The sequence below is a fragment of the Halichoerus grypus genome, chromosome 7 (assembly GCF_964656455.1).
Source record: "Halichoerus grypus chromosome 7, mHalGry1.hap1.1, whole genome shotgun sequence".
Taxonomy (NCBI): Eukaryota; Metazoa; Chordata; class Mammalia; order Carnivora; family Phocidae; genus Halichoerus; species Halichoerus grypus.
The window spans coordinates 52,018,849-52,043,026 of record NC_135718.1 but is presented as its reverse complement, the minus strand read 5'-3'; the positions used below and the strand labels follow the sequence as shown (position 1 = coordinate 52,043,026).

Below are 24,178 nucleotides of genomic sequence, written 5' to 3'. Positions count from 1 at the left end.
ACGGCAGACGTGGCAGAAGGAGTGTCCCGCCCCGGAGCGTGGGGGAGGAACTTCCGGGGACGACGCTCCGGCCCCCTCGGAACCGGAAGTTGGGCCTGGGAGCCTTGACGTTAGGAACGAAGTCGAACCTGGATCTGGAGCCGGGTGAGGAGTGGCATCGGGAGGTTGGTGGGTAGGAAAGCAGGAGAGAGGCCGAGGTATCACTGGCCTGATCGGGGTCCGGTCTGAGAAGGAAGGGAGGAGCCTGGGGGCGGGGCACGGGGAGAGACCCTCACCTCACGCATCCACAGTCCTGGATCAGTTGTAGACCCTCCCTTCTCTCCTCCCGGCCCAGATTCCGGGTCCCGCTTCCTGCGCCAAACCTGTTGAAGGGCGCAAGACGCTCGATCTCCATGCTTAATGGAGCAGCCCTCTCGTCGTGGCTGGAGAAGCTAGTTTGGCTTCTTGGTCTTCATCCCCGGCGCTCCCAGCCTCCACAAGCTCGACTACTTTTCAGAGTTGTAGGAAGCTTGCCCCGCCCCCTGGGTTGTCACCCTCGGCTGTCTACCCAGAATGGAGTCCAGACTTGAGCCTTACTCCAAACTCTTGGGTGTGAGATTATTTCCTGGCGAAGAAGCTCCTTTCCTCCGACCCCCGCCCCCACACTGACTTTAGGAAGATACAGGGGAAGGGTCATCTGTCAAGCTTAGAGTTGTGACCTGTGCAAGGTTTAGGATTTGGAAGAACAGTTCCTGGGATGGCTGTAAGATTAAAGAATTCTAGTCCAGAAGCAGCTCGGCTTTTCAAGATGACCCTCTCTAGCAAATGGGAGAGGCCCATTGTTCTACTGCAGCAGCTGTGAACTCTCCTGCTTCCTGTGCCCCATCTGTCTATAGAGTAGCTGGAATGATCGGGCTGTTTAGATGTGATTAGATAGTGTTGTTCTTGGAAGGACCTGGGAAAGGCCCTCTAATTCATTCCTCTGTTGCTGGTCAAGATTGTAATAACTTCAGTGGTGGCCTAGATTCATGACAGGCATATAAGGAAAGCAGAAACAGAATAGTTGGAGAAGTTCATGGGATTTGGAATACTCCTAGTTCCTCTGCTTGAAGGTTAGATGAATGATCTTTTTACATGAAATCTAACTTTGTCATTGATCCTTGGGCTGTTTCCCTAGGTTATTGTGAGAAGTTTTTGGGCCTGGCCTGCACTTGATAGAGTCTGGTACCTTGCTGGAGTTTTTGGGTGTCCTTTACATTTAATGATTTTAATGCTTCAGTTCTCAAATCCATACATTCTTTTGGTGGGAAGACTGGGAATGGAGTAACATTTGAATTATTGCAGTTCAGCCAAAGAATTTCATTTCTCTAATCGGTTACTCTAAAATTTGTCTTTTGACAAGGAAGGAATTTAGCTGATCTGTTTTATATGTGTAGCCTGAGTGATTAAAAATGACTAGCACATTAGAGAGTATTCAGTGTTTGTTGAATGAATCCATGCTAGAGTGAATGAATGGGAAGTGAAACATTGTTTCATTTACTTATAATATCACAGTAGTTCATCAGTGGCAGGACTCCTTGTGTGAGTAGACACTAGAAATCATTACCCCTGGGGAATGGAGGCTGTTTCCCCATTCCATTGGGCCTGTCTAAAGTTGAAATTTATACCCTCTTGGCAGTGACAAAACATGGGGTTCACAGTAACAAATTTTTACTTTGAAGAGGTAATCTGGCTACTGTCTGGGGCAGAAAATTATAAAGATCCTGTGGTAGTATGGGAAGAATTAGGCTGATAACTGCCTGATAAGGTCAGTCCTTTTTTATGTCTATTTCCTACCCTGTATAGTTGATCTGTCTTTAGAAAGTTGATTTTGATTAATTTCTCTCTTCTCTTTCATCTTTTAGGTGAGACCAAGTTGGGGATGCACTCATAATGAACGTCAACCAGTCAGCTCCACCTGTGCCGCCATTTGGGCAGCCCCAGCCTGTCTACACAGGGTATCATCAATCCAGCTATGGTGGGCAACCAGGGTCCACAGCCCCACCAACTCCCTATGGCGCCTACAATGGCCCAGTACCAGGCTATCAGCAAACACCTCTCCCAGGTGTGTTTCCAAGTTTCCTTTGAGCTAAGGAGAGGAATCAGTAGTGTTCAGGTTGGGTGGTATTGCCCTACCTAAGCTACCTAGAGAGTTGGAGTGGCTGGGATTGAGGAACATGACTCTGGCTCTCAGTCACTGAGAACTTTGTGGGCAGTCTGCCCTTCCCTGTTTTTACATCAGTTCTGCCTTAAGACATGTAGTGGAAGCACATCTTCCAGTTTCAGTGGCAGTTCATTTCATGTGAATGTCACCCTATACAGCCTCAACTGCCTGCTTTGTTCACAGCTGGATGGAAAGGTTGTGGTCACAGCTCCTCCAGAGCCTGTGACCAGGATTAAATATTTCCTATTGACCTAAAGTCTCCCTGAAATCACTTGTTCCTCATATATATTGATAATGCCTCTCATTGGATTAATGGTTCTATCTATAAATGACCCTGTGACAGGGAAACTAATTCATGGGTAAAAAGTGTGGTGTTTGTGTGCTTCTCCATTCTTTCTGCTCATATCATTCTTTGCCTTTGCTTGAGTTTCATCTGCTTCTTAGATGCTCTGTGGTATCAGGGCAATAAGAGAAGACTAATCTGGTGCTGCCTTAGGATCAGTGTTTGGCTTTTACATTACTTTTTCAAGAAGAGCAGCTGGTACTCTACAGCTTGTCTGTAGGGCTTTTTGGAAAATGGCTAACAGTAGATCTTTGGTTAGGCTAGCTGAAGACTTAGGGTACGCCAAACATTTTATGCTTTTTAGGACAGTAAATTCTATACAGAGATATGGGGAAAAGAGGGCACCAAGGAGGCATAAGTAAGATTTGGGAAATGAATGAAGTATTACCATTTTAATTATAATTTTGAGAAAAAATTTGTAAAGTGGTGAGATTAGGTCTCAGGTCTTTGGAAGAGCCTTATTCTGGATTTGGACTTTGGCTGGACAGAGTCCACCTCTGATCTCTCAAGTCCTGGCTTATCAGGATGGAGTTTGGCATTGCCCCAAGAGGAAGCTTTGTTATTGAATGGAAAACGTATCTGGTTCTGTGATAGCTAGTGAGCAGGTTCAGATTAATTAACCTGTAGGCAGGTTCTAAATTGTCTGATCTCTACTGAGGAACAGAGCAAAAGAAAAACAACTGTTTGAACAGGGGTCAGCAACATTTCCAAAGTGATGTGCCAACTTACTAATTCCCTGCATTTCATGTGGGAAGGATGGTTGGGGATGGTATGCAGAAAGGATGGTTGGGGAGTTAGTAGAAATAGCTTTGATGCATCTCTGATGGGCAAAACGATGGAGTACAGCTTTTGTGAAGATAAAGGTGGCAGCACTAATGGGAGGGCAAATCAGTTGTCTTGACTGAACCACTGGGCAGAATCTCCAAACTGTGAGAACACTTTCCTGAGCCATGTGATATTGGGAGCATCAACACTTAGAAGTGGATAAAAAGAAGATGGTTAAGATAATTAGAATATATGAAAAAGAGGCTGACAGAATGGTCTCCCCAGGAGGAGCCTTTCTTTATAATCTAGTTTGATATATTACTTGATCAACTTTCTCATATGCTCTAAGTTTCTGAGTTCTGGAGTTGGATCTTTTCCTTAAAAGAGTTGGCTTTTTGGGGTGCCTAGCTGGCTAAGTTGGTGGAGCATGTGACTCTTGATCTTGGGGTTGTGAGTTTGAACCCCATGTTGGGTGTAGAGATTACTTAAAAATAAAATCTTTTTTTTTTTTTAAGAGTTGACTTTTTGTCTAGGATAAGAACATTAGACTGCCCTGGATTGAGTGGGAGTGTATGTTGGTCACAGGAAGCCTCTACATTCTTGTAGCTCTGGTTGCAGCTTCATCTGTAGTATATCTGTCTAGGAGAGTGGAGACACTCTGACTGGTCATCCATGCTCAGAATCTGTAACTAGAGTTGCATGTTCCTGGTATCCTTTTGCTTGCAAAGCTGTAATATTGGGCCAGCGAAGGTCTGAGCTTATTTATCCTTGCTTTAACATTCCTTGCTCAGGGTGGAGAAGAAAGTTATTTCTCAATCATTTAGTTTCTGTCCTTTACCCTCAGGTGTGTCGAGAGCCCCACCTTCTTCAGAGGCACCTCCGGCCTCAGCAGCGCAGGCCCCTTGTGGCCAGGCTGCATATGGCCAGTTTGGCCAAGGAGATGTACAGAATGGGCCAAGCTCCACTGTTCAGATGCAGAGGTATGTACTTGGGTCAACCTAAAATTGGTCTGACGAAGCTAGGAGAATTAGCAATGGATGAGGGCCTGTTTCCTCTTCTTTTTTCTTTGCCTTTCCCTTAGATCCTCTTTTCTCTTTCCTCCACTTTTTTTTATTTTGTTTTCATTTTTCCAGGTTACAGGTGCTGCTGTTGTCCACTCTGTAGATCATTAACCCATTAAGTTCTTTTGTGTATTCTTTCTTTTTTTGTAAACTTGAGTTTTTTCTTGACTAGACATATATCTTCAATAATAGTTGCAATCCTACCGAATCTATCCTCAGGGGGAAACAGGAAAAAGGGATCTCAGATTTATGTCTCTTCTGACTTCTTCCTTTCCTCTCAGTCAGCAGTTAGTAGGACTTCTTGGTTAAGTTTGGGTGTGACCAGTTATGAAAGGAAAGATACTCAAAGAAAAACCACATAAATGATAAAAACTTTTGTGGTTCATGATCCAATAAACACCTGTCTTTGTATGGAAGTCCATTAAAGGAAGGCAGTCATCTCTGTTGGACTGTTGTTTATTTCTTGGTAAACAAAGAATAAAGTATAACTGTGAGTAGGTTGTGTGGTAATGGCATTTTTATTAAGTGTCCAGAATATACATATTTAGCATAGAACAATAGCCTGGAGAAAGAGCCTGGGAAGTGCTCCCTAACTTTGTATGTTGGTATAGGGAATTCATTCATTCATTCATCCACTCAAAAATATTTATTTTGTATTATTGTGTGTTGGCTCTTGTTCTAGCGGTTAGAGATAAAAGCAGTAAACAGAACAGACCAGATCTCTGCCCTGATGGAACTTATAATCTAGTGGAGTACACAGACCATAACAAGTAGACAAATAGAAATAAGAAATAAAACAGAGTAAGGATACACAGAATGCCTGGTGAGGAGGTAGGGAGCTGTTTTAGATGCATTGCTCAAGGAAAGCCTCTCTGAAATGATATTTGAAACCTCAGTGAAATGATGAAGGGAGCTATCTGAAGAAGGGAGAAGAGTGTCTTGGGTAGAGGGAACAACAAGTGTAAAGGCCCTGATGGAGAAATTAATTTGGCAGATGTGAGGAAGAGCAAGAAGGCCAGTGTGGCTAGAGCAGACTGGAGAGTGGAGGAGATAAGATAGGATATAGGCAAGAGCCATATCATGTAATGCTTTGTAAGCCATAGTAAGAAGTGTAAATTTGGGTGCCTGGGTGGCTCAGTTGGTTAAGCGACTGCCTTTGGCTCAGGTCATGATTCTGGAGTCTGGGATCGAGTCCCGCGTCGGACTCCCTACTCAGTGGGGAGTCGGCTTCTTCCTCTGACCCTCCCCCCTCTCCTGCTCTTCCTCTCTCATTCTCTCTCGCTCAAGTAAATAAATAAAATCTTGAAAAAAAGAAGATTTAAGAAGTGTAAATTTGATTTTAGTTGCAGTGAGAAGCCTTTGGATTTATGTGTTCGTTTGTTCATTTATGCAACGGATCTTTTCATTGTAATATAAAACACACACAAAAACCATACAGAACAAATGTATGGCTTCATAAATTATCATAAAGGGAACCCCCTTGTAACTACAACCCAGATGAAGAAATAGAACTCTGCCACGCACCCCAAAAGAGGCCCCTTCTGCATGCCTCAATTCAGTCATAACTCTCTCCTTATCCCCTTAAGTAATGATTATCCTAACTTATAGTAACCACTTTCTTGTGTTTTTAAAAACAGTTTACACCCAGGGCGCCTGGGTGGCCCAGTTGGTTAAGCAACTGCCTTCGGCTCAGGTCATGATCCTGGAGTCCCAGGATCGAGTCCCAGGATCGAGTCCCGCATTGGGCTCCCTGCTCAGTGGGGAGTCTACTTCTCCCTCTGACCCTCCCCCCCTCATGCTCTTTCTCTCTTTCATTCTCTCTCTCAAATAAATAAATAAAATCTTTAAAAGAAAAAAATATAGTTGACACCCAAATGTACATCCCTAGACACCACGGTTTAATTTTGCCTATTTAAAAAATAACAACAACAAGAACAACTTGACGTGTCTTTTAAGTCTATAGGTTCCCTCTCTCTTTTTTTTTCTTTCTGTTTATCTGTTGAAGAATTGAAGCCGATTGACCTGAAGAGTTCCCCACAGTCTGGAATCTCCTGGTTGCAAATTCATATTATAGTTCAACATGTTCCTCTTTTCTCTGTATTCTCTGCCACTTGGCAGCCGGATCCAGAGACTTGTTATCTTAATATCTTGTAGGGTTTTGTGTGTGTGTGGTAGTAGTTTTGTGTTAGCAGTTGTTGGTGCTTACTAATACATCTATATATGAATTCGTTGGGTTTACAAAATGGGGGATACTTTTTAATTCTTTTTTCATTTATTTATTTGTTTGAATACCATTATTGACATTTCTCCTCATGTGTTATTTGGTTACCAATTGTGCAATTCATTTACCTTTGTTTACCAGTTTATAAGGGAATGAATTGGTCCTCTCTTATCTACTGAAGATGACCAGTTCTCCCTTTTTTTTTTGTTAAAGATTTATTTATCTATTTGAGAGTGTGTGGGTGAGTGAGGGGGAGGGGCAGAGGTAGAGAATCCCCAAGCAGACCCCCTGCTGAGCACAGAGCCTGACACCTGGAAATCATGACCTGAGCCGAAACCAAGAGCCAGATACTCACCCGACTAAGCCACCCAGGCACCCCTGTCTCTTCTTTTCTTGAGGCCATGGGGATGATAGAATATTGAAATATGCCATAATTTCTCATTTATTTTATCTCTTATATACAACAGTGTCAGTACAATAGTACTAACACTATCACAAATGTGATTACTAAAAACAGTATCTTTTTAAAAATTTGCATATACTGTCCTCATTCTCTAATAATTTTTAAAAAAATATTTATTTAAAAAGAGGTGAGTGATGGATTTAAGAGTAGAAGTAGGGAATCCTATTAGGAGGTTGTTGTAGTAGTTCAGGTTTAGGATGGTAGTGGTAGAGGTGCTGAGAAAGATTTTGGATAGGTAGAGTCAGTAGGATTGGATGTGAGATAAGAGAGGAAGAATAAGTCTGGATATCTTTTAACCTGCTGGTTTAAGCCAACTGGATAAATTGTAGTGCTGTTTACTGAGGTGAGGTATATTTGAGGAGCAGATTTTGGGGTGAATTGGAGGGTTTTATTTTGTACATTATAGGTTTAAGAAGCTACTAGCTACCAAGTAGAGATATTGAATATGTAGTTGTATATACAAATCTGCAGGTGAGGAATGATGCCAGCACTAGAGATAAAAATTTGGGAGTCTTCAGCATAGAGATGTTATTTAATGGCATAGGACTGATTAGATGAAATCATTTAGAAAGTGATCACTGGGGGCGCCTGGGTGGCCCAGTCATTGGGCGTCTGCCTTCTGCTTGGGTCATGATCCCAGGGTCCTGGGATCATCGAGTCCTGCATCGGGCTCCTTGCTCAGCGGGGAGCCTGCTTCTCCCTCTGCCTGCCACTCCCCTTGCTTGTGTGCTCTCTCTCTCTGACAAGTAAATAAGTAAAATCTTAAAAAAAAAAAAAAAAAAAAAAAGAATTGAGAACTGAGCCTTGGAGTTTACCAGCATTTTAAAAGGAGATCCGAGGAGGGGCCATCAAAAAACAATGAGAAAGAGCAGTAGTAGTGAGATTGGAGATTAGCCAGGAGAGTGTGGCATCCTGAAACTAGGTGAAGAAAGTATTTCAGGAAGGCAAGAGAGTAATCAGCTGTGTTATTTGCCGCTGAAAGGTAAGATGAGAACTGAGAATTGGTCATTGTGTTGGGTGAGGTTCGGCATCATTAACAAATGTGGTTTCAGTGAGATATGAAGACAGCCATCTAGTTGGAGTGAGTCAAACAGTTTCAATTGGGTAGTGGATTAATATAACCTGAAAACCCTTCTGCTACAAATATCTAGAAAGGAGAGGGGAAATAGAAGCAAAAAATGTTTTTCAAGCACATAATCAAGCTTAAAAAGAAAGAAAGTGAAATCCTCAAGTGCCAGAGACCAAGTGGGAACTGACAATCAGAGTGGTAAGTAGACACCATGGCTGCCTTTGGAGAGGGTGGGAATGATTGTTTTGAGAACTTGGGGACTTCAGTTTAAGGAGGTACTGGGGATGGGGGGGATGAGTCTTTGGGCTTTTCTGAGCTGAGGTTTGGTCTGGAGACCTTATTTATGAAGTCTGGACCTGGGCTGCACCTTCAGTGAACGGGTAGACTAGGAAAAAAAATATGCACACTGGCACTGGGGGATATTAAGGAATCTTATTTCTTGTGGGTTGACTGTAGGTAAGTGGTGGGAAAAATGTCTTAGGACTGCAAATGGACACAAGGGATCTTGGGGAATGAAAATGTGCTAAAATTAGATTCTGGTGATGGTTGCAGAACTCTATAAATTTACTAAAAATCACTGAATTGTACACTTAAAAGGAATGGATCTAATGGTATGGAAATTGTCTTTCAAAGCTTTTTAAAAAAATATCATCTTGGGTGGCAATACCGTTGGAGTATCTTACAGAAGCAAATGTGAAACAACCACACTCCATCAACTCAGGCTGTAAAGGATTCTCAGAGAGAGAAAAAAAAAACTGATTAGACTAAATAGAGACTATTAGAGGAGAGCAGATCGTGGACTAGTACCTGAAAGCATTAAGGGAATACAATTGTCAATGTAGAATTATGTACCTAGCTGAGAGAAAGCACAAATAAAGACATTTACAGACAGACTCAGAGTTTACCATGTATAGACCTTGGCTGAGAAAATTATTAAGAGATAGACTAAAGAAAAAAAGGAAAATAAACCCAGAAAGAAGGATCTTTTAAAAGAAAGGGAAATAGGAACTAAAGACGTATTGGTAGAGCATAGACCATTCTTTTGTAATGTTTAGCTAAAGGAGGAGCAAAAGCTTGAGGGTGGTATGAGGTTTTAGGGCAGTTTTATTTGGCTGGATTTTTATTTATTTTTTTTAAAGATTTTATTTATTTATTTGAGAGAGCGTGTGAGAGAGAGAGCACAAGCAGGGGGGAGGGTTAGAGGGAGAAGCAGACTCCTTGCTGAGCAGGGAGCCCAGTGCGGGACTCAAACCCAGGACCCCGGGATCATGACCTGAGCTGAAGGCAGACGCTTCACCGATTGGGCCACCCAGATTCCCAGGCTGGATTTTTAGAAACAACTTAAATGAGATATAACTCACATCCCATTCAGTTCGCCCATTTAAAGTGTACAATTCAATGGTTTTTAGTATATTCACAGATATGTGCAACCATCACCACAGTTTGAGAACATTTTCATCACCTCAAGAAGAAACACCATATCCTTTAGCTCAGTAGCTACTATTATTTAGCTAGTCCTTCAATCCTCCTCAACCCTAAGCAACCACTATAGTAGTTTCCCTTTCCGCAATCCATAAGCAGATGATCCTTTCTGACGTACTATCAGAGGGTCAGTAGTAACTTCCTCACAAAGCCTTCATCATTCACTCCCTTTGTCTCATCACGTAGGCATTTTATCATCTCATTATCAGGAGAAGAAGGGTGAGTATAGTACAATAAGATAGAACATATTAAAAAGCTATTCAACTTCATAAATAATGAGAAAAGTACAAGTCAAAAAGCATAACAAGGGGCGCCTGGGTGGCTCAATTGTTAAGCGTCTGCCTTCGGCTCAGGTCATGATCTTAGGGTCCTGGGATCGAGCCCCACATCGGGCTCCCTGCTCGGCGGGAAGCCTGCTTCTCCCTCTCCCACTCCCCCTGCTTGTGTTCCTGCTCTCGCTATCACTCTCTCTCTCTCTGTCAAATAAATAAATAAAATCTTTAAAAAAAAAATAACAAGATTCTACTATGTATCCATCAAAGTGGCAAAATTAAAAAGTCTGATAGTCCCAAGTATTGCTGAGGAAAAGGAGTAGTAGGAACTCTTTTCCGCTGGTGGTCAGATGCAAATTAGAACAACTACTTCGGGGAAATAATTTGGAATTATCTGTTAAAATCAAAGCTATACATACCTTCTGATCTGGCAATTCACTCATAGATATATGCCTTAGAAAAATTCATGTATATATAAACAAGTATATGAGTGTTCATAGCAACGTCATCTATAATATTAAAAAATTAGAAAAACTTAAATATCCATCTACATTAAAATACTTAAGTAAATTATGACATTTATTTAGTGGAATAACATTTAGTGATGAAAGGCAATGCAAGTATAGATGAATTTCACAATCGTGGTTGAACAAAAGAAGCCAAACCCAAGGAGTATGTATGATGTGATTCTATTTACAAAAGTTTAAAAAAGTGACAGAACTGAACTATGGTTTGTTGTTGTTGTTGTTGTTTTAGAGAGGGAGGAGGGAGGGACAGAGAGAGAGAATCTCTCTGCCCTGAGCAGGGCCTGTCCCTGGGGCTCCATCTCAAAACCCTGAGATCATGACCTGAGCGGAAATCAAGAGTCAGACGCTTAACCAACTGAGCCACCCAGGCGCGCCTGAACTATGTTGTTTTAAAGACAAGGAAATGATTATTAGGAAGTTAAGAAAGTAGTTACCTCTGGGAGAAGAAAGAGGGCTGTGATGGAGGAGAGGCACACAAGGCCTTTGGGTGCTAGTGTGTTCTATTTCTTGACTTGGTTTTTAGTTACATTGGTGTTTGTATAATTATTGAATACATATTTGTTTTATGTATTATTTCTATTTCCATTATATTTTACAATTAAAAAGTAAAGTGCCTTGAACTAAGATCAAGTTTGGGCTCTAGTTCTAGCTTGGTTTTCTACTTATACTCTTCATGTCTTACTTTTCTATCTGCTCTGTCCTCATTTTGCTGTGAGGATTAAATTAAAGCACTTAGAGATGCTTTGTAAGCTGTAAGGCTATTTACAGACAATATTACTAGGGCATGTGGTGGAGTAACAGTGGGTAGTTGGTAGTATTATCCATATTAATGGAGTAGTAACCATGGAATATAATTATTCTGACAAGGGTTTGTGAGCATTGGCCATGGAGCTAACAGTATGTTAGGTGGTGTGGAAAACAAAAAATGCAAAGCCCAACAAAGAGCTTAGGGAGGTGTAAGGTTCACTAGCATAACACTCAGAAAATAGTAGTTGAATGAATGAATGAGTGAAAAGTGTTAAACTGCAACACTGATAGGAACTAACCAAATATAATAAAGTACAAGTTATTTAGTAGAGACAAAATAAGCAGAAAGGATAAATCAGAATTTCAGTGTAACTGACTGTTGTGAAGATTTTGATTCATTCATGAAATCCCATGTGGAGCTTGTTATGTATAATAATCTATGTTGTAGATTTCTACAGTAATATCACCATAGAACACCAGTGCAGTTACTTGCTGATATGTAATGATACTGGAATGATTTTGTATTTATATATTAATGTGCCATCTAATACCATGGGAATATCCAGTGTAGCTATCCAAGTAATGAGGCTTTTGCTAGATAAACCCAGCTAGAACGCTATCTGGTTTATGTCCTATTTCTCTAGTCCTTTTCTGGTAGAGTTGGCATCATCTTTCTGACTAGTACAGAATGTCAAACTCAGCTGACCTACTCTGCTCTTAACACCTTTGCCAGGATAAAGTAGTCAAGTACTTTGGTTTAAAAGTTAAACAATCAAACTACATTTGTTTGATCCCACATTTGTTAAGTACCTGTTGTGTTAATGCTTCTGCACACTTTCCCTTTCAACTTCTTCAGGGCTTCTACTTAGAATACTGAGATGTTTTGTTTGTTTGTTTATTGAGGTGGTTTTTCAACAAAGGATTAAGTCAGAGGAGGTGATAATCTAGTACATATTTGAGGGTGCTTGGCATATGTTTGTGGAGTGAACCTAATGGAAAACAAGATTTGCCATGAATAATCATAGTGTAGATCATCAGGAACATAATATATCTACAAGTATACAAAAGTACAAAGCCATAAAAGAGCCCAGGCTGACAGTAAGATGCTGTAGAACAGTACAGTTTCTTGTATGATGTGGAGCTCCTGCCAGCTTTGAAGAGTGTCCCAGCCTGCTTGTCACCTCCGCCTTCCTTGTCTTCACAGGTTTCCTGGGTCTCAGCCTTTTGGGTCAGTCCCACTGGCCCCTGTGGTCAGCCAACCAACTGTGCTTCAGCCCTATGGCTCTCCCCCGACAAGTGCACAGGTGACTGCTCAGCTGGCCGGAATGCAGATCAGTGGTGCTGTGGCCCCAGCCCTTCCCCCTGTGGGGCTGGGCTATGGTGAGTAGCTATGATCACAGGAATGTTACTATCCCCTTCTTTTTAGAAGCATCAGACTCTGGGGTATACCTGCATCCCTCTTATGTCTTGTGCTTCTGAGTGCCAGCAGATGGGACAATCATTCCTGCCCCTCTCGTGTGGAAAAGGAGTGATTTACTGAATAAGAAGGCAGAATGACTAGGGATCTGACTCTACCTCTTCTAATTCTCAGGCCCACCAACATCGCTGGCCTCAGCCTCAGGAAGTTTCCCCAATTCTGGTCTGTATGGCTCCTATCCTCAGGGCCAGGCTCCCCCCCTTAGCCAGGCCCAGGGTCATCTTGGGGCCCAGCCTCCCCAGCGATCTGCCCCACCACAGGCCTCCAGCTTCACATCTCCAGCATCAGGGGGTCCTCGGATGCCTTCGATGACTGGTCCACTCCTGCCTGGACAGGGTTTTGGGGGGCCCTCAGTGAGCCAGCCCAACCATGTGTCCTCACCTCCTCCTCAAGCTCTGCCTCCTGGCACCCAAATGACTGGGCCCCCAGGACCACCACCACCTATGCACTCCTCCCAGCAGCCAGGCTATCAGCTGCAACCAAATGGTGAGTTTTTCCCGAAGTCTGACTAGGAGCCAAAGGCTTCAGCTATTCAGGTGTTTTTGTTTGTTTGTTTGCTTGCTTTTAGTATTGTTTGCTAAGTGATGAACTAGATGGACAACTTTAGGGTATTATTACTAGGATGTAGGGTTTGTAAGACATTCTTTTTTCTTTTAGTTCAGATAGTGTGGTCTTTCTCTGAATGGTTATTATTTCGTAATTCTACACTTACAGGAGTCTAGTCATTTTCCTGGGGCCTTAAGAGATAGGGAGGGGATTTTGAATTTATCAGCCTTGTGCCCTTGTCTCTCAGGTTCCTTTGGACCAGCCCGGGGCCCTCAGCCCAATTATGGAAGTCCCTACCCAGGAGCACCCACCTTTGGCAGTCAGCCTGGGCCTCCTCAGCCACTGCCTCCTAAGCGCCTGGATCCTGATGCCATCCCAAGCCCTGTAAGTAGATACTTATGTGGTCCTAGGGAAGGAGTTTGTGGCTGCCAGATAAGTGAGTTAACCTAGATGAGATGTTTGCCTAGCATTTTCTGATTATTTTCCCTTTTCATTCATCCTGTAGGTGTAGAACCTAGATGTAATTTTTGACACTTTGAACTGGAACTTGAGGCCCCAGAAATCTTTTGAGGGTACTTTTACTCCATAGCTGGGCAGGGAAGGAAGGGAAACCAAGAGTGTTCAGTAGTGTCGGTAGAGCTTGGGGTTGAGTGCTGTGTTCTGTCACTATTGGACATAGCATGGTAACCTCTGCCCTTGGAGTAGGAGCTGGGTCCAGGTCTTGTCCTCTTAGATTTGGTAGGATGGCAGTCTTTTTAATGGGTAGAGCTGGTGGGAATTCTCTGATGGTAGGTGTTAAGAGAAGGAAAGTCTCACTGGTTTCTCTCTGCCCCTAGTTGGACAGTGTTTTAGGAGGAAACCTCCAGTACTTTGGTTGGCTAGAATCCTGCTGTGTAGATGAGGAAAAGTGATCTACAGTTTATAGGGGCAATGTGGGGAAGCTGCTTTTCCCAGGAAGAGAGTGAATCTCAGCCTTGGAGCCATCATCAGAACCCTCAGGCCTTCCTTATCCTAGTTGGAATAGAAGTTGGGACTGTACTCCTAAGTGGGGGCTACTTTATAGTTCTGTCTACAACATTTGCTATGTCAATTACCTCACCATGCTTAGCCATTGTCATATTCCATTCTGTTCTCTTCCCTCTTCCTTTGGGGAATTACCATGGTGAAGGACCCTGTTAGCTAAGAGGAACCCTAAAGGATTAAGCAGCCTCTCCTTCAGGGAAAAGGAGAGTCTGGTCCGATGTGAAGAAAGGCTTCCTTAAGCATAAGCACAGTCCTTAGATGGGAAGTTTGGCCTTTTGGAGGGAACATCCCTCTTCCTCCTTCTTAAGATTTCTCCCATTCAGCCCCTCCCTGTAAAACTCCTGCTTGCTTCCTGTTTTCCCCCTTATCTTTCTACATCATAGTCTGAGCCATTAAAGCCTCTGTGTTGGGCCAGAGAGACTTGGAATTTCTGACCTAGAGAGGGCCTGATTTCAGCAATATGAGCTGGGCTCCAGCTATTCATGTCTAACTCATCAGGGTCGAGAGAAGTAACATCTGCTTCTTGTTCTTTTGTCTCCCTCCCTGTATTCCCCTGCTGCCTTTATTATTAAAACACTAAAAGCAACTCAATGAGCTGCCTCCTCAGCAGAAAACCAGGCACAGAATAGACCCTGATGCCATTCCTAGTCCAGTAAGTGCAGGGGGTGGTGTGTGTGTGCGTGTCATCCCTGTGTTAATGCCACCCATGCATGCCTGTGACCTCATCTTCACCTCATCCACCATGTTCATCCCTCTCCATCCTCTTCCCTTAGTCCTTCTAGACCCTCGCTTTTACAAACCAGAAGGATGTGCATGTCTCCAGTCACCATGTAATGAAATGACAAGCTGTTAGCAGTGCCTTGAGTATGGGGTGGTAGATCAGGCTCTAAGGGTGGGGTCAGGTGGCATGTTAAGCTTTGGTTTTAGTCCTGCTGGGTCCTCCAGGAGTCTGCATGTGACATTTGATAGAACAGGACAAAGTGGAGTGGTAGGTTCTTCCCCTTTGGGATTGATTTGTCTATAGCTTGTGGAGAAACTTTGGGTAGGTGACTACTAATGTACAAGTTTGGGGTACTGGCATTTCTCACAGGGGAAGAGACTGCTGCTTTGGGAAAGTGTGGGCCACTCTTTCATCGGGAGAGTCTGTTTGACTCTGATATATTTTAAGCTTCAACTCTTTCTGCTATGGGATATGGAGTCTTATTCTCCCTTTACGTTTTCTGGTTTTACCAAACCATCTTAAAGTAACTGACCAAATGTCATCAGCCTACACAAAGATCTGATTACCAACTTTGCAAATTTTTTTTTTCTGCCTTTGCTGGGTCTGTCAGAATTGTGGGGGACTGAGGATTGGGCTTGTAAGGATCGGGTACTTAATCCTCTTCTCCCATATTGACACACTGATGCTTACCTGAAAATAAGGTAGCATCTGCTTCCTCACCTTACCTGGTCATTTCTGTTTAATCCTCTCCTCACCCTGTCCCTTCTACTTTCATTGAGTGTAGAGTCATTCCAGGTAGATTCATTTTTACATGGTTACTGTTGTCTGTTTACCTGCTCTCACTCAGAATGTGTCTTGGTGAGAGGATGGGGAGGGGAGGCTTGCTGGGGGAGGGAAGTGGAATCTGATCATGTTGGAAGGTTTGTGATGAGACCTGGAGCTTTCCTGGAGTGGGGGGAATAAGGGGCGGTCACCACAGATTGGGGGTCAGGGCAATTCATAAAGAAGCCCATTCTCAGTGTTGCCTGTCCAGCGTTTTGCTGCTGACTATAGAGTGGAAGATTGGCATTGTAGCATCTTATGTGATCTCCAGAAGGAGGGCAGACCTGGTGCATGAGGTATTCTTGGCAAATTACTAGTTTCCATGCTGTAGCTCTAGCCTTTCTTTCTCCAGGCTCTCTAGGACTTGGTACTTCCCTTTCTTCTGTCACCTCACTCATTTCACTTCTTCTCTACAGATTCAGGTTATTGAGGATGACAGGAACAACCGGGGTTCAGAGCCATTTGTTACTGGAGTACGGGGACAGGTGCCACCCTTAGTCACTACCAACTTCCTGGTGAAAGACCAAGGTAAGAAGAGTATTAATTCCTCCCTGGAGGGCTTTTTCTCCTTATGGATAAGCTTTTGTCAGTCTTTTTTTTTTTTTTTTTAAGATTTATTTTAATAAGTGGGGGGAGTGCGCACAGGGGGAGGGGCAGAGGGAGAGGGAGAGAATCTCAAGCAGACTTCGCCCAACGTGGAGCCCAACGTGGGGCTCGACTGTGAGATCATGACCTGTGCTGAAATCAAGAGTTGGATGCTTAACCAACTGAGCCACCCAGGGACCCTACTTTTGTCAGTCTTTAATTAGAGACCAGTCCCTCCTTGGTCTCTAGGGGAAAAGCCGCCATCAGCTCTAGCATTTGTTGGGGTGGTGGGGTGGATCAGCAATGGAGAGCTGGTGTCTGGAGGGATTCTTTGATCTGACTCTGGTTTTCTACCTCCTCTAGGGAATGCAAGTCCCCGATACATCCGATGCACATCCTATAATATCCCTTGCACATCTGACATGGCTAAGCAGGCTCAGGTGCCCCTGGCAGCTGTCATCAAACCACTGGCAAGGCTGCCTCCAGAGGAGGTAAGTCAGGAAGGGACTAGAGTATAATGAAAGGGAGGAAGAGAGAGGGAATAAGACTTCTTCCTAGAAATGATTCTGGCAGTCATAATGGAAGAAGTCTTGGTTGGGAGGGAAGGGAGAGTATCTTCAATAGCTTTCTACCCCAGGGCCCATGCCTGACGGGCATGGTTGGGATGAAGGGAAAAGCCCAAGAAATTGTTGGATGGGAGCAGGGTCCATATGGGAAACAAACTATGAAAAGAGGTAGGTCCAACTTATAGGGGAGGAGACGGCCGGATGCAGAAGCCTCTTGTAGCATGGTCATCTCCAGATGATTACAGATACATTATCCTGTTTTTCTTCTATACTGTCTATCATCCCAGGTAAGTTAGGGAATGTTAGGACAGCATATAAGAAAAAAAGGTAGATTAGGGTCCAATAGTCCATCTCTTACCTGACTTGGGCGCTGATTTATCACTTCAATACCTGAAATCAGCATGCAAAGAGAGAGCGAGCTTGTCAGCTGCTCTTCCAGGCTTTGGCACGTTTATGCCTAGCTTACTGAATTTAGGGTGGATTTCTCTATAACTGGAAGCTCAAGACTCAGTTTACGTCCTGCCTCTCTCTGTCTTGCTCTGTGTTTTTCTCTCTCTGGGTCTCAGTGGGGATGGTTAGACACTTGGCTTCTGATCTCTTATATGTAGGATGACATCTACTTGGGACATTGGTAGGTGTCACAGAAACCGAGGGATGGGGGAGGATCAGTGTTACAGATACTTGGCTGGGGAAGGAAGCAGAGTTAAGATCCCTAGGGTAAGATAAGAGTGAAGAGGATTGAAGATAGGGCCAGAAATGAGAATCCTAGGTAATCTTTGGCTTTCTCCTTTTATGTCTATGGCAGCCCCTGATTTGGTAGGGTCACTTACACCGTTCTTTTCTTTCAAAAAAGTGGAATTCTGGAGACAAGGAGTAAGGAGAGGGAACTATAGAATTTGGACTCTTAGGGACATTCTTGTGACCAGTACCCTCATCATTTATCTTCATTCCCCTTCACTGTCCTGCCCCCTCTGGCAAAATATCTTAGCCATGCCCTCCTCCCTCCAGGTTGTTGCTCTTCATCTATTGCCACATGTCTCAACCCACTGTAGCTTTCCTCTGTCTGAGCCCCTCCCCTTTGCTCCTTAGGCTTCACCGTATGTCGTGGACCATGGGGAATCTGGCCCTTTGCGCTGCAATCGCTGCAAAGCATATATGTGTCCCTTCATGCAGTTCGTTGAGGGAGGGAGGCGCTTCCAGTGCTGCTTTTGCAGTTGTATCAATGATGGTATGTTCACTGTGGCTGGGATTGGGGGGATGTTCTTCTGTATTGCATCTTCATTGTTCTCTTTCTAGTGAGATAGGTGAGGTTCCCTTATTCAGGAACTGGGGAAGTAGGGCACAGATGGGGATGTGGGGCAGTAGAGTGAGCTCAGCCAGAGCCAGACTTACTAAGATTGAGAGTGGACGTTCGAGTAATACTCTGTCATGCTCCCCACAGTTCCCCCCCAGTATTTTCAACATCTGGATCATACTGGCAAACGTGTGGATGCCTATGACCGTCCGGAGTTATCCCTGGGCTCGTATGAATTCTTGGCCACTGTAGATTACTGCAAGGTAAGGGAAAGTAGCATGGGGAGGAGTGGTGGGTATCTTTTCATTATCTCCTCTTTCACTGTCCCCTTTGATGTTGACTTCTCTCTAGTCAGTTAGCCTGCTTACCAATACCCCTCTCTCCCCCAACGTTTCCTTCCTTTGCAGAACAATAAGTTCCCCAGCCCTCCTGCCTTCATCTTCATGATTGATGTCTCCTACAATGCCATCAGGAGTGGTCTTGTTAGGCTCCTCTGTGAGGAGCTCAAGTCACTGTTAGACTTTCTACCTAGGTGAGACCTACGGAGACAAGGTGCTTCCCTTGGATAATCGCTGGGGTGGGGGTGGTTCTGGGTTGTTGACTCAATAGGTAGAGCTTGAGGTCATGAAGTTGGCTGGTGGAGAAGGGGGCAAGTATGGGTAATGATGTTACCTTCTACAGGGAGGGCGGAGCAGAAGAGTCAGCAATCCGTGTTGGCTTTGTCACCTATAATAAGGTGCTCCACTTCTACAATGTGAAGAGCTCCTTGGCCCAGCCACAGATGATGGTTGTATCTGATGTGGCCGACATGTTTGTGCCACTGCTGGATGGCTTCCTTGTCAATGTCAGTGAGTCTCGGGCAGTCATCACCAGGTAAGAGCCAGATTGTAGAGGTAAAGTGGGAGTGGGGCACAAACCATCACAGAAAGCCAGACAGTTGAGCAGAGGGGTCAGCAGATGGACAGGGACTGTGCCTCAGGAGTTTTCAATCTAGGGGGCCACATGATTCTTCAGAGAATTAAGTCCTGAGGAATCGAGTCTGGATAGCAATTTTGATTGCTTCCCATCACCTATCTCTTCAGCTTATTGGATCAGATTCCTGAAATGTTTGCAGACACGAGGGAGACAGAGACAGTATTTGCCCCAGTTATCCAGGCTGGGATGGAGGCTCTAAAGGTACGGCTAGAACCCTGACAACTTCCTCTGCCTCGCTTTCCTCTGACCGTCTTGTACCCTGGGATAGAACTCCTGTTTCTTTAGTCATTGAAGACTGTCCAGTGAGTCAGCATATCTGACATAACTGGCACTGAATAAATGATGAGGGAAGGGATGAATGAATAATAGCTGAATAAAGGAAAGAATGAACAAGTAGTCCTCTCTTTCCTAGGCTGCTGAGTGTGCAGGGAAGCTGTTTCTGTTCCATACCTCCCTGCCCATTGCAGAGGCCCCAGGGAAACTGAAGAACAGAGACGACAGGAAGTTGATCAACACAGACAAGGAGAAGGTGTGGGTTTGGGAGATGGGGGGAGGACTTTCCATGACAGAGGAAGGTGCTCATTCTTGCAATGCAATACTCTTAACTTGCTTGAAGAGGTACTGGAACTAGACACTCTGCTCTTTCACATGTCAAGTCCATGACTGCCAACTTTCTTCAGTGCTCCCACACATCTCTACCCCATTTCATCCCAAAGCCCGGGACAGATTCTTTTTTTTTTAGAGAATGTTCTACTACTGTTGGAAATACCTATGAAGTAGATCTGAAGTCTTACATATATTTGAATATCCCATATTAAATATATAGTTCTCAAGTAGGGTGGAGCTGAGATATTTGAATGTTTTATTCTGTTCCTCCCCAGACTCTGTTCCAGCCTCAGACAGGTGCCTATCAGACCCTGGCCAAAGAGTGTGTGGCCCAAGGCTGCTGTGTAGATCTCTTCCTCTTCCCTAACCAGTATGTGGATGTGGCCACGCTCTCTGTTGTACCCCAGCTCACTGGTGGCTCTGTCTACAAATATGCTTGCTTTCAGGTAGGGCATGGGACTCTGGGTGGCAGGTGGAAGCAGGACTAGAATGTCTGCCTACATGCAGAGCAGCTCTTTAGCTGCTGACTCATTAATAGGAATCCTGGTGGGGGAGAAAACCCTATAATATAAAGAAGAGAGCCATAAGTGTAGTGGTTAGGAGCATGGGGCTTGTAATCAGTTTTGGGTTGTTATTCTGGCCCTCCCAGAATACTAGCAGTATGACCTAGGAGAAATTAATTATTGCTTCTTTGTTTCTTCATCTGTAAAATGGGAATTTAATATTTCTTAAGTAAGATTTGTCATCAGGATCAAGTTGTTATATGTAAAGTACTTAATGTGGTACTTGGCACATAGTAAATGCTTAAAAACTATCATTGTCATTATCATCATTATTATCATCTTCACTGTTATTGTTATTATGATTCAGCAGCTTGTAGAATGGAGGGGATGCAGGGAGATCGTCTCCAGGTTGTTATGTAGTCAGTGATGTGACTCTGGGCCTGGGGGGCTGCAGGTGGAGAATGACCAGGAACGGTTCCTGAGTGACCTGCGTCGGGATGTCCAGAAGGTTGTTGGCTTTGATGCTGTGATGCGTGTTCGGACAAGCACTGGTCAGTCCTGGTTGGAGAGGAGCAGGTTGGGGACTAAACCCGGGAGGGAGGCAAGTGGCACCTATAATATCTGTAGCCCTGACCTTATCCATGTGGCCTCAGGTATCCGTGCTGTAGATTTCTTCGGGGCTTTCTACATGAGCAACACAACAGATGTGGAGCTGGCTGGGCTGGATGGGGACAAGACAGTGACTGTGGAGTTCAAGCATGACGATCGGCTCAATGAAGAGAGTGGAGCCCTCCTGCAGGTAGCAGGCGGGAGGCAGGGGCTGGGGAGGAAGTGTCAAATATCATTGTACTGGATATAAATAGGCTGCAGGGAAGAGGGAGGGTAGGAGGTGGGTGGAGAGGACTGGAAGAGGCCAGGGAAGGGATGGCTCCTGTCTTTCTTCTAGCTTAATAATACAGCAAAGGAGCAGTTTTTCAGAGGGCTTTGGTGAGGGAGGGGTATGAGCTCTCCCTTTCTCCTTTCCCCTAGTGTGCCCTGCTCTACACCAGCTGTGCAGGGCAGCGACGGCTCCGCATCCACAATCTGGCCCTGAACTGCTGCACCCAGCTGGCTGATCTGTATCGAAACTGTGAGACTGACACGCTCATCAACTACATGGCCAAGTTTGGTGAGGGTAGAGGCAGGGAGGGCGAAGTGGGATTGGGGCTGAAAGGTGGTTGTCAGTGATTCCGCATTCCCAGGTAGGTGTGGTGGCAGCAAAGCAGGTGCAATGGGGTGGCCAGCCAGTGACTGTGCTATCTCCCTTTCCCATCCAGCATACCGGGGGGTGCTTAATAGCCCCGTGAAGACTGTCCGTGATACTCTCATCACTCAGTGTGCCCAGATCCTGGCCTGTTACAGAAAGAACTGTGCCAGCCCCTCCTCTGCGGGACAGGTGGGCAAGCACTGGAGGAATTGTTGGGACACATGTTCGCATTTGGGAGAGATTGCCCATGATCATTCACTTCATTTTGGTAACCCCTGCAGTTGATCCTTCCTGAGTGCATGAAGCTACTCCCAGTTTACCTGAACTGTGTGTTGAAGAGTGACGTCCTGCAGCCTGGAGCTGAGGTTACTACTGATGACCGTGCCTATGTCCGACAGCTGGTTACTTCCATGGATGTGGCTGAGACCAATGTCTTCTTTTATCCTCGGCTTCTACCATTGGTGCGACTGAGGGCTGGATGAGACATTGTGTGCTGAGAAAAGGGTATCATAGGAGGAAGGGAAGGGTTAATATTATCTGTGTCTGACACTAGTGAATTTGTTTTTAACCTGCATTATCTGATGTAATTTTCACACTGAAAAAGTTACTGAGAGATTGAGCTCTCTGAAATTTCGTTGGGGGGGGTTGCAAATGCGTCTTAACAGTCTTTGGTAAATAACCTTTTGCCCCCTTCCTTTTGTCTAGACAAAGTCTCCCATTGAGAGTGCCACTGAGCCACCAGCAGTTCGAGCATCTGAAGAACGTCTAAGCAATGGGGATATATATTTGCTGGAGAATGGGCTCAACCTTTTCCTGTGGGTGGGAGCAAGTGTCCAACAGGGTGTTGTCCAGAGCCTCTTCAGTGTCTCCTCCTTCAGTCAGATCACCAGTGGCTTGGTGAGGGCAGGGAGTCAAGGGGAATTTGGGTGTGGAAATGCATTTTGTGATATGAGTGGGAACCAGTAAAGTTTGTGTGCTAGTCCCCTTTAATAGCAGGGAACATTTGGAGAGGAGGGAGGGTGCTGTCATTATTCCCAGGCTTATTTCAGATGATGAATAAATCTGTGCTGGCCCATTTTTTTACTGGACTCAGAGTATCTTACCATAAGGATAAATGAATTTTGTGTTGCAGAGTGTTCTGCCAGTTCTGGATAATCCGCTGTCCAAGAAGGTGCGAGGCCTCATTGATAGCTTGAGGGCACAGAGATCACGGTACATGAAGGTAACACTGATCTAAACCCTGGATTTCTTACCTTGTCCTCTCCTGGAAAGGGGGGTGAGAATAAGTGATTGGATAATGGGATTTTAGGGCATGTTTAATTCCTTTTGGCCCTGCCTCATGACCCTATTTTCTGGCCATAGCTTATCGTGGTGAAACAGGAGGACAAGCTGGAGATGCTGTTCAAGCACTTCCTGGTGGAAGACAAGAGCTTGAGCGGGGGAGCATCCTATGTGGACTTTCTGTGTCATATGCACAAGGAAATTCGGCAGCTACTGAGCTAGAGCAAGTGGGTAAATGGCATAGGGTGCCAGGCCAGCTTCCAGAAAGTACCCCAGGATGGCAGAGAAATTGGAACAGTTCCATATCTAAGTCATGTTAGCTGACCTCAGTCTCTTTGGGGGGAGGGGGAGGTATAAGGAGACACCTTTCTGGGATCAAGTATCCTACCACTCTGTCATGTCCTGCTGATGAAAGGTGCCCCTATCCCCTCACATTACCCTCCTTTTCCTGCTAATCCTGTCGTAATGAATGTAGTTTCTCAGTTCACTGTATATGATTCGGTGTTGGGGGATTTGAAGGCACCCAGACTCTGGCAATATTATGTGTCCCCTTGGACCAGCCTCCAAGAAGAGAGAGGCAGGCAGGAAGGAGTGGGAATCCCAGGGTTACCATGGGGGGGAGGGGCTAATTCAGCTCAGTGTCATCAACAACTTCCTATATTAGGGATAAAACATACAGGTGCACAAGAGCTGGGGTATAGACCATAGGTGGTGGAGAGAGAAGTGGTTGGTCAGTCCTTCTTGGGCCTGGAAGTCAGCAACCAACTCAAAGTTAGGGAGAGTGGTTGATTAGCTAGCTTTTCTCTCTCTCCTGCAATGATCAGTGATCACTCAATGGATAGAGGCACATTATCAGAGATGAATGAGCCTGGGAAATGAGTTGCAAAGAATATTAAGACCTGGGAGAGGTACCAGCCTCTTTTCCAGCTGGAGAGGCTCCAACACTGGATGGTTCTGTAGGGAGCCTGATCATCAACTTGCAATACCTCACAGAGCCAGCCCCTATCCCACTCTGAGCTCCCACTGGAAACACTGCTTCTCCAAGGTGGGAGTTGTTGGGGAGAGAGGCAGAGGCGGCTGGAGCTCTGTTCTCTCCTGCTGGGACACCACTCGAGCTTTGGTATTGACAGAGTGGCTGACAGTTATCTTCCAACCTGAACTGGCTGGGGCAGGACAAGGGCTAGGCTTGATGGTGGCCAGGCTTGTCTGCTCCCAGCCTGGGATTCCCCTGCTCTGGACCTCTCATTTATCTTCATTGGTTTATTTTTCAATGCATCTTTAATTTGTAAAGAAATAAAATAAATTAAGATGTAACAATTAGCCTCATTTTTACTTGTGATTTACCGTTGTCCCCTGCATTCATTCCTGCTAAGCCTAGCACTTCCCAGGAAGTGGCCGGCT

The 24,178-nt window shown here is 44.8% G+C and overlaps 1 protein-coding gene across 4 annotated transcripts; it reads left to right on the top strand.

The window, feature by feature from the left end:
• Positions 1–24,097, top strand: SEC24C (SEC24 homolog C, COPII component). 4 transcript variants are annotated; one of them, XM_036110266.2, is made up of 24 exons: positions 1–144; positions 1,884–2,083; positions 4,135–4,270; positions 12,337–12,512; positions 13,003–13,095; positions 13,403–13,539; positions 14,762–14,830; positions 16,138–16,249; positions 16,670–16,797; positions 17,962–18,100; positions 18,314–18,429; positions 18,574–18,698; positions 18,848–19,039; positions 19,249–19,342; positions 19,554–19,670; positions 20,023–20,193; positions 20,705–20,801; positions 20,904–21,049; positions 21,280–21,418; positions 21,567–21,685; positions 21,778–21,957; positions 22,202–22,393; positions 22,629–22,718; positions 22,859–24,097. In XM_036110266.2, the coding sequence occupies exons 2-24, from the start codon at positions 1,912–1,914 to the stop codon at positions 22,997–22,999; spliced, it is 3,081 nt and encodes a 1,026-aa protein (XP_035966159.1). In that variant the 5' UTR covers positions 1–144; positions 1,884–1,911; the 3' UTR covers positions 23,000–24,097. The 4 variants fall into 4 exon arrangements, with proteins under 4 accessions (XP_035966159.1, XP_035966154.1, XP_035966157.1 ...); XM_036110261.2 differs by having other exon boundaries at positions 12,724–13,095; XM_078077559.1 differs by lacking the exon at positions 1–144 and adding an exon at positions 1,659–1,786 and having other exon boundaries at positions 12,724–13,095.
• The last annotated feature ends 81 nt before the right edge of the window (positions 24,098–24,178 follow it).